The sequence below is a fragment of the Pundamilia nyererei genome, unplaced genomic scaffold (assembly GCF_000239375.1).
Source record: "Pundamilia nyererei isolate P.nyererei 1_Seehausen unplaced genomic scaffold, PunNye1.0 scaffold00132, whole genome shotgun sequence".
Classification (NCBI taxonomy): Eukaryota; Metazoa; Chordata; class Actinopteri; order Cichliformes; family Cichlidae; genus Pundamilia; species Pundamilia nyererei.
The window spans coordinates 43,911-53,531 of record NW_005187533.1 but is presented as its reverse complement, the minus strand read 5'-3'; the positions used below and the strand labels follow the sequence as shown (position 1 = coordinate 53,531).

General features: G+C 41.7%; 1 protein-coding gene across 1 annotated transcript; it reads left to right on the top strand.

Moving 5' to 3' along the window:
- The first annotated feature begins 73 nt into the window (after positions 1–73).
- LOC102212168 (uncharacterized) lies at positions 74–9,555 on the top strand. The gene is made up of 4 exons (XM_005743458.1): positions 74–435; positions 3,503–3,965; positions 4,090–4,491; positions 4,749–9,555. Exons 2-4 carry the CDS (start codon positions 3,522–3,524, stop codon positions 8,646–8,648), a joined length of 4,746 nt encoding a protein of 1,581 aa, XP_005743515.1. The 5' UTR covers positions 74–435; positions 3,503–3,521; the 3' UTR covers positions 8,649–9,555.
- The last annotated feature ends 66 nt before the right edge of the window (positions 9,556–9,621 follow it).

Below are 9,621 nucleotides of genomic sequence, written 5' to 3'. Positions count from 1 at the left end.
GACGTAAAGCAGAAGTTGATCCCGGTATAAAAAAGGGGCACACCGTTAATGCAGATGTACTGTTGTCTGCTATACTAATACAAACTGCTGAATCTCTCACTTCCTAAGACGCTACCTGATAAAACTCCAGGAATTACTTTCCTGAGTGTATTTGGCAGTTTTTGCTGCATTGTGAGGGTCCAAATTGTGTGAGAGAGGATTTAAAAAAAAAACACTAGAGAAGAACCACTGAGGGCAGAGAGCACGAGGACGACTGAGTGAGAGGCATTGAGAGGTAGAGAAAAGGGACAGGCAAGAGACTAAATTGCTTAATTGGAGTCACAGCCTGTGTGTTATAGACAAAGCCTTGTCTCTCCAGTCCAACCAAGTTTTATTTCCACTGAGTGGTCTTCCACCCTACCAGCTGGCCAGATCTCGAGACATCTTCATAGTGAGGTAAGTTTATTTTATTCTAAATAAAATGTACAGGTGAATAAAGGTAAAGGGTTCATGTTCTGGTGTTTATGGAGCAGTTTTCTACTGCTACTGCACTCAAAGCCCTTCAAATATGATGAGGAGATAATGATTTGATTTGTATTGATGCAGTTACATGTACAGCATACAGCATACTAACGTCTAAGGTGAATTGAAGATATTTCTGAAGTACTGACCCCGGCACAGTGTCTGTGATCTTAATGTACAGACTTCAATATTAAGAAATGTTATAAAATCAATTTTTTGTGGATCATTTTCTTCAGATAAGCTTTTGACAACTATTTCTGTGGCATGAGTTTTGTACGTTTTTGGAAATAAATAGTGCTTCAGAGGCTTAAAAAATATCTTTTTAACACAATTACAATAACCTTTGTTATATTTTGGTTTCCTCTGCAGAAATATTAACAAAATAACACCCACCATTTGGCATAACCAAATGAAAATCTTATAAGAGATGAACTATAAGGCCAAAATGTCTGTAAGTGAGTTGATCTGAAAAGCAACATTTTCTAGTTTCTTAAACTAAACTAAACTGTGGTTCAACTGAAATCCAGGCCCTGCCTCTAAGAGCTTTGCTGGTGACCCAGTATGTGATGAGGTTAAAATAATAGATTTTTTTATTCTTAATTCGTTTCGATTTTTTCAAAAATAATGTTACTGTTGCTTTATTGCCCATCAGTTGGCTATTTCTACTCTATGATGTAACACACAGTAGTAGTTCTGGTAGCTGAGCTTTTGGAATCACAAGACCTGCTTCCCTGCAGAACCCAAATCCATCAGATGGAACACAAGATTCGGATAAAGGACAGACAGCCAGCATTGTGTGGGTGATTCAAACTGATGGGACCAATCAGGAGAAATCTAATTTCCCAGAAAGTCATTTGGCGAGGGACATGTTTCCTTGACGACCAGCAACAAAAAAACCCTGGCCAACTTAAGTTAGGGAAAGGGAGTAACTGCTTTCACGTGTGAGCAGATGAGCTTAGTTATGAGCCTTTACAAGGGTCTGTGTAGCTGTAGAGTGCTGGGGGTATTGTCTAATACAGAAGTAAAATCTGGATGCATTCCATTCATGTTCACCTCATTGAAGCACAAGGAAATCTGTGTTTCACTCAGCAGGCTCTTAAACATAAATCAGATAATTCACTTACAGGCTCCGCTAATGTGAGAATGGTTGGACATCATGTGAGGAAACCGTAAAGGGAAAATGTTCTGTTATACAGTAGCTATATGGACAAATACACTGCGGTGTGCCGGTTTGTGTAGTTTGTGTTACATGTGAGATCTGAGGTGTAGTTTGCCAATAAAAACTGTGGAACAAAACAGCTGTTAAAGCGAATTGTTAAATGTTGTCATTTTTATGCTTACCATCTCTACATTGTTTCATCACAGAGTTAAAACAATGTAGAGATGGTAAGCATAAAAATGACAACATTTAACAATTCGCTTTAACAACAGCAGTGATATAGTGATATATTGGAATATTGTAATATATAGAGTAATATTTTGGAATATTCATCATTCTATGTTGATAAGCTAACATTTTCTAATCAGTACAAACACAGGGTACAAGCTCTATACAAAAGATGCAATGTCACATATTTGTTTGTCAAGCTCTGTTTAAAGTTCCTAATTTTACCATTATGAATGTTAGCTAGCTTTGATAGAAGTTACATCCATAGCAGGGCCCTCGAATGGTAAGAGTTATGTCAGGGGTGGTCACGTGGTTCATGTAGATAGTTCCCTGGGGTGCTTAGCAGAAAATAGGAACATGTGAATATAGAGAGACAGAACTGGTAACTGGTAATTAATAATTATAAATACATTGATCTACAAAAGTTTTAATACCACATGTGTATGTAGTTAAATGTTGTGTTAGAAAACCTTACCTGATTACATATTTAAGGTGGTATTACCCCACGTCTTCAGTCTCAGCTGACTGCAAGGCCAGGACCCAAGGAACTGACCTCCCAGTCCATTGTTCCCTCAGTGGTGCTGGTTTCAGTCATTATGCAAATGTACAGTTTATAAGGTTGGGGAAACCTGCAGTCAGCTGAGACTGAAGAAGTCACTTGGATGAGTGATGAAACGCTTGGCCCACAAAACGCTACGTCCAGATGAACAGAATCAACTTTTGGGGATTTACTTACCTGGATGATTGAGCATGCATCAATATGATATCCAACTGCCTCTCTGAGACCAATTATAAGATATTCAATGTTTTTGGGAGAAAAGCAGAAATGACCTCTCTTCCTGTCTTGCTCCTGTGACCACATTTTTAACATTTTGGTGGATCTGAATCTCCTCTTTCTGTCTCTGATTGATGGATACTTTTACAACTTGTCCTTCTCTCTTAGACTGACAGTTGAATATGATTATAGAGCCCTCCTTGAAATGAATCTACACACATTTTCACCCTCTTTAAACCAGTTCATCCATCTGCATTTCATTATCCTGAACTGTCTGAGATTTTGCATTTGAGGTTACAGTATGGGAACAAAAACATACTTTTAGGACAGTTATCCCAGGTCAGGTCATACTCCAGCTTAAACAAATCATCACAGCTTCAAGTATTTAAGCTGCTGTTCCCAGTTTTAAATTGTGTTAATCTGCCAATTTTTTAAACACACATACTGAAGGTCTGCTGTGTGTTGCTGGAGAAGTCCAGCAGTAGCAACAATTCCCCTACAGGTTCTCCAGAAAATGCATAGTTTAGTTACTTTTTCAAATATCTAGTTATAAACCAAACCTCTAGATCCTTACAAAATGTGATTTAAAAACTGCTTTTGACTGTCATATTACTGAGACATACTGTATTACAAAGTAACTGTGCTGCAAGAATAGTGTTCTACAGCTTTTACGTCAGCCCCATTTGTTTAAACTAAATCCATCAGTCTTCTGACTTGATAAATGTGCACAAGTATTGGTATCTGGTTCTTTTTGTCTTGGTTCTTTGCATGCTTGGAAAATCTCACAAAGTACCTGGAACGGTCATGGACTTTCTCTCTTTTTCTTTCTTTTTGTCAAGCCTCCTCTGTATTAACAGGATGACCCTTCTCGACTACCCCATTCCAGATCTGGATGTTACCTTGCAAGAAGTGAGCCGTGTTCTGCAGCTTACTTTAGGTCCCGATCTTTACCCAGAGTTCAAAAGTACGTTGCAACAACAAAGAGAGCTCCTTGAAGAAGCCCAGCAGAAATTAGCAACCAGTGCTGCAGGCCAAGAGAACTGGGTGACAAAGCAGTTCAAAAGAGGTCTGTTGTCTTGTGCTGACCCTCTCCCCATCTCCACAGCACTCCCTGTAGTTCTTCTTCCATCTAAAGCAAAGAAATGTAACCAGCTTAGTAGAGCAGCTGCTCTGCTCTGGGCAGCAGCAAAGCTTTACAGTGAGCCCGTCTTATTGGAAGGCAATATTCCAATGGAGCACACCCAGCAGGCTGAAGTATTCGCTGCCACCCGTATTCCTGGGAGGGTTCAAGATGAAATTAAGGTGAGATTAATAGCAGTACAACTATCTTGATGAATCCTAAAATACTTTATTCTTTATCTATTGATGTACTAACCTACTGAATGTATATCAAATATTTTCTAATCTGTAGACTTTGTAATTGCAGATCTTCCCTGACAGCCTCCATGCTGTCATTACCTGTGTTGGCGGAGTGTTCCCTGTTGACATACTGTGGCGACCGAGCACTGGTGGGCCAGTTTCTGCGCGGTCATTTATTGACATCTATAACCAGCTTGCTCAGGTGATGGATCAACCCAGGGCAGGGAAACAAAATGATCCTTCATCCATTTGCAACCTCACAGCTCTGGAGCGTAAGACCTGGGCTGCGAGAAGGGAAAAGATCCTTGAGGAAGGAGGAACAGCACTGACATCACTGAGGCTGATGGAGAGTGCTATACTTACGCTCTGTCTAGAAGACTATGATGCACCCTCTGAACTGGCTGATCTCCTCAATGCAGTGAGGCTGGGAGGAGGAGGACACAATCCATCTCTGAGATACTATGACAAGGTAATGGAGGGAAACTAGAACAAGCTTAGTTCAGCTGTATTAGCTCTTTACTGCGAAACTTTGTTATAGTTTTAACAACTGTTAAAAGATTTAAAGCCTCAGAGTAGTAATTAAGAGTTATAATTAAATAATTTGTTTATTGCTTGCTGATTTGTAGAGGACATCCATCCATCCATTTTATACTACTTATCCAATTCAGGGTCAAGGAGGGCAAAGAAACCCAAAATAATCCCTTTCTTTTCTGTGTTTTTTGACAGGTGTTGAACCTGGTTGTGTTCAAAAACTGCACAGCTGGAATGGTGTTTGAGCACAGTGCTGTGGATGGGATGGTGGCTGGGCTTGTGACTGAACATGTGTATGATCTGTCGGAGACTGTTGACTTAAACCCACTGCATACTGGCACTGAAAACATGACTGGATCTGTTGCAGTAAACAATATTAATTCTGTTTGTCCCCATCCTCTAACATTCCCTTTACAGGGTGTAAATACCCCCCAACAGAGCCTCGATTTAAAAACAAACCACCCAGTTCTCACCTTTGACATCTCCTCCTATCCTGATGTCTTCTCTACTCTCAGAGGGCACAGAGGTCTATATGATGCCTGGATCAACTTCTCTTTGCAGCTCTCCATGAGGCAGACCTTTGGGGAAGCTGCTTCAAATCACATACTTGTCACACCTTCCCATATGCGCCACTACAAACATGGTCGTTGTGATCCTACATACTCAATCACCACGCATTCTCGTCAGTTAGTAGGTGCCCTGGCATCCTGCATTGGTCCAGATAACGCCATCCAATACACTACTGACCTACTGCAGTTGTTCCATGTTGCATTTCTGGAGCATAAGAAGCTAATAAAAAACACCAAAAGTGGTCAAGGTGTTGGCCCCCACCTAGCTGCTCTGCGCCGAGCTTTGCCATCTGAAAATCCCTTGAAAAGGTTCCTGGACCCCTTTGGGTGTCCATCTGTGTATCTGACAGGTACAGATCTCATGGAAGGAGTAGAGTGCGGAGTAGGAAATGTCTATGCTCAAGACCAGTTAGCTGTAACCTACCTTGGGAAGAGGGACAAGGTTCGCATTGTGCTTAATGGGAAAGGTAGCTTTGCTCTTGCACTAGACAAGCTCCAACAAAACCTCAAGATGAACCTGAAGTTATTGATGCTTCTAGCTGTTAGATATGCCATTGCAAGTGAAATGGGAGCCCTTGAGTGTCTACTTCAGCAGGGTCAAAGAGAGAAACTTAATGGAGAGAAAATTCATTATCCAGAGAGCACAGACAAAAGCACTGCTGGTAGTACCCTTGGCATGAGTCCAGACTACACTCTAGTGATTCATGGGGGTGCTGGAGAAGAGATAATGCTGAACTCCCAAGTAATAGGGGTCATTGAGTTTGCTCTACAAACAGCCTTAACTCTCGGATCCCACGTGCTTCAACAAGGTGGCAGTAGTCTGGATGCAGTTCAGAGGTCAGTGGAAGCTCTGGAAGACTGCTTTCTGTTCAATGCAGGTAAAGGTTCTGTATTTAACAAAAATGGCAAAAATGAAATGGAAGCAACCATTGTGGATGGCAGTACAAAGAAGTCAGGATCTGTTGCCTGTGTGCAAAGTCTAAAGAACCCAATAAAAGCAGCCAGGTGTGTAATGGATAAAAGCTCACATGCACTGATCGTGGGAGACGGAGTTGAAGAGTTTCTTGAAGAGCTTGAGGAAAAGCAGAAGCCCGTTGGCCCTGAGTATTTCTACACTGATGTACGTCACAGAGAGTTAACTGCAAAACTCAGTAGTGGAAAAAACTCCAAAAACAATCATCCACAGACAGTTGGTGCTGTGGCCTTGGATCGCTGGAATAGATTGGCTGCTGCAACCTCTACAGGCGGGTTGGTAGGAAAGCTGAAAGGGCGGGTTGGGGACACAGCAGTAGTAGGAGCAGGTATATATGCTGATGACAAGTTAGCCATTACCTGCTCTGGAGATGGGGATGTTTTTTTGAGGAACACAGTTGCTCAGAAAATAGCAAGTCTATACCATCATAAAGGCCACAGCCTTAGGGAAGCGTGCAGAGAAGTGATAGCTGAAGATCTGAAGGAGATCTGTGCTGGAATCATTGCTCTGGATGCTAAAGGTGATGCTGTCATTGAGACAAATGCTGGTGTGATCTTTGTGGCCTCAATGATTTGTGGCATTTCACGAGTAGAGGTCCTCAGACCCCTGAGAGATCCTCCTAATGTTATCTGGGAAACAGATGAGCTTGTTGCTTATCTAAATCTCAAACCCTGGATCCCTGGAGCAACGATTCTGACTAGAAAAACTCTTAGTGGGGCAAGCAGCATCTTCCACTTAGCTACAGCTGATTTTGTTGCTATGCTACAAGGAGCAAGAGTTGTCTCAAACTTGCTATGTGAGCGACTGGGAGTGCAACGTTGTGCCTTGGTATTCAATCCAAGTCCTGGTGAGCCAGCACAAATCAGACTCCTCCCTCTTCATGGCTTAGAGCCAAAATGGCAGCCCCATCTTGCTAGTGAAGAAGAGTTCCACGCTTATAATCCTGGCTATTGCACCTCAAAAAGTGGTCCACGCTGGGATAATGAAACACTGGCTCGGGTTCAAGATAAGATTAGAAGTGCACTGCCAACACCAAATGCACCTTTTTGCTATGATTTTTTGGGGGACCTATCCAATGACAACCTGTTCAGTCGCATTGTTCGTGGGGAGCAGCAACAGTGGAGAGTGTGGGAAGACAGTGAGTTTGTTGCCTTTCTGACACCTTATTCAAACAGTCCTGGTCTAACTGTTGTGGTGCCACGCAAACCTCTGTCCAGTGACATCTTCAAACTGAAGGAACCTGACTACACAGCACTGATCTTGGCCACTTACAAAGTTGCTCGACTGCTGGAAGAGGGGATGAAAGCTCCAAGTGTTGCACTGATCTTTGAGGGATTTGAGATCGACTATGCTCATGCCAAGTTGATCCCTCTGTTACCTTCACCAGATGGCACTAAACCTGCTGAGCTGCAAACAGAATGCTTCCAAAGCTACCCTGGATATGTTTCATCACTGAATGGTCCACCCGCTGACTCTGAAACCCTCAAAACCATCCACTTGAAAATTACCCAGTGCAAGCCTGCTCGTTCCTGGACAGATCCTGAGTCTCACTCCATGGCAGCCATCAAGAGCCAGTGGTATCGAAACCTTTTCAAGATCCAAAACACTCTTTTCCACAGCACAGTGGAATACTTCAACAGTTCCTGCCAGTACTCATATGCTCTGACACCTCTCACCACTGACACCATCTCCTCACCAATGGGCTTGGGTTCTGACTCAGAGCCAGTTTCTGTCAATCTCCTGGGCCAGGGTGTGTACCTTGCTGACTCAATGCAATTTGTACTGGAATACTTCCTTCGCTTCCAGGAAAACCTGCCAGGGACCTACTACATATCTCCCAGCTTCAGAGGGGAAGATCCTGATGCCACACACTTAAACCAGTTCTATCATGTGGAGTGTGAACTGCAGGGTGACATGGACAATGCAATGTCCATAGCAGAGGGATACTTGGTTCATCTCACCAAGTCCATGTTGAAGAAACACTCAGATATAATCCTGAACACTGCTGGGACCCTTGCACATGTCACAGCTCTGCTCAGTAAGCTGGAGGGAAAATCCAGACTTTCAAGAGTCTCTCTAGACCAGTCCATCCCCATGATGCCCTCTGCTGACTGTTTAGAGTGGGTCCAAGATGGTCAGCCGAATTTTGGCAGAAAGTTAACACGTAAAGGAGAGCGGGTTTTAATTGAGAAATATGGTGGAGCTGTTTGGCTGACCGAGATGGACCATCTGGCAGTTCCATTCTACCAAGCATATGTGGAGGGCACTGGGCAACGCAAAGCCAAAGCTGCCGACCTTTTGCTGGGGCTGGGTGAGACTGTAGGTCTTGGTGAACGCCATTCAACTCCTGAGATCGTACAAGAGGCTCTGAGGCATCATGGAGTGTCAGAGAAATCTTATAAATGGTACATTAACATGCGCCAAGTGAAACCACTCCTCACCAGTGGATGGGGTATGGGGACCGAGCGCTACTTGTGTTGGTTGCTCCAGCATGATGATATCAGGGATATACATATCATCCCTAGGATGAAAGGGGTTAAGTACATGCCTTGATTATGAGTTTTCCACATTTTTCAAGCCATTGAAATTGACTTGAAAAATGGCTATAATGCATGTGGAATTGTATCATGAAAATGTTTCAGTAATCCCTAGATTACTAGAATTTTCCACATATGTCTTGGACAGAAGAAATCTCTTAGAGCTCCCTTAGTGCAACCTGGTCATTGACACTCTGCAAATTTTTACAACTCCAGCAGAAGCTGTAAAAAAAAAAAAGCATTTAAATGTAGAGTGGTAAGATCACAGCATTAATGTGTGTGGAAATGCATGAACCGTTAATTGATTTTGAATTATGTATACATGTTCTTGTAATGAGACTGATTTTCATTATTGACAAAATCATTATTTACTGGGTTTAAATTGTAGTAAGTAAATACATTTTAATTGAGTGATAATTTGATGACTTTACATAAACGTTGTATACTATTTTAAGTGTCACCTCTTTATATTTTTTCCATGATGTCGTGTTTTTTGTTGTTGTTTCTATCACATTACCTTTTTATGTAAATGTTTTTGCTGAGGTCAAATGGATCGTGACTCACTGATGTTTGCACTCAGTATTATCGATATTCAAAAGAACTATTGGATCCAAAATAAATATCAGTGACAGATTCGTATGGATTACTGATGTATCCAATTGACCCTTTTCATAAGAGATCTACATTCTTGAGACTAAGAGATATATGTTTTCATGCCATTGGAGTTTATCAGAAAAAAATCTGAATACGTTAATAATCCCGTTTAAGATAGTTTAATGATATATATCAACTGTTTAAAATGATAACAGTGTCAGCTGCATCAGTGTCATTTGGCAAAGTTGGTTGGATTCACTGATTCTCCAAATAGTCTCACATTGCTCAGAGCTATTTGGTTTATTGTTGATTTAATAAACATTTGTTGATGCAACTAAAAAGATCATGACTTTGATGTTCTTATAAAGTCTTACATACATACATATATATATATA

Coding starts and splice junctions, on each gene's coding strand:
- LOC102212168 (XM_005743458.1), top strand. CDS start 3,522: ATGACCCTTCTCGACTACCCCATTCCAGATCTGGATGTTACCTTGCAA. Junction 3,966..4,089: donor GGGTTCAAGATGAAATTAAG/GTGAGATTAATA, acceptor TTGTAATTGCAG/ATCTTCCCTGACAGCCTCCA. Junction 4,492..4,748: donor CTCTGAGATACTATGACAAG/GTAATGGAGGGA, acceptor GTTTTTTGACAG/GTGTTGAACCTGGTTGTGTT.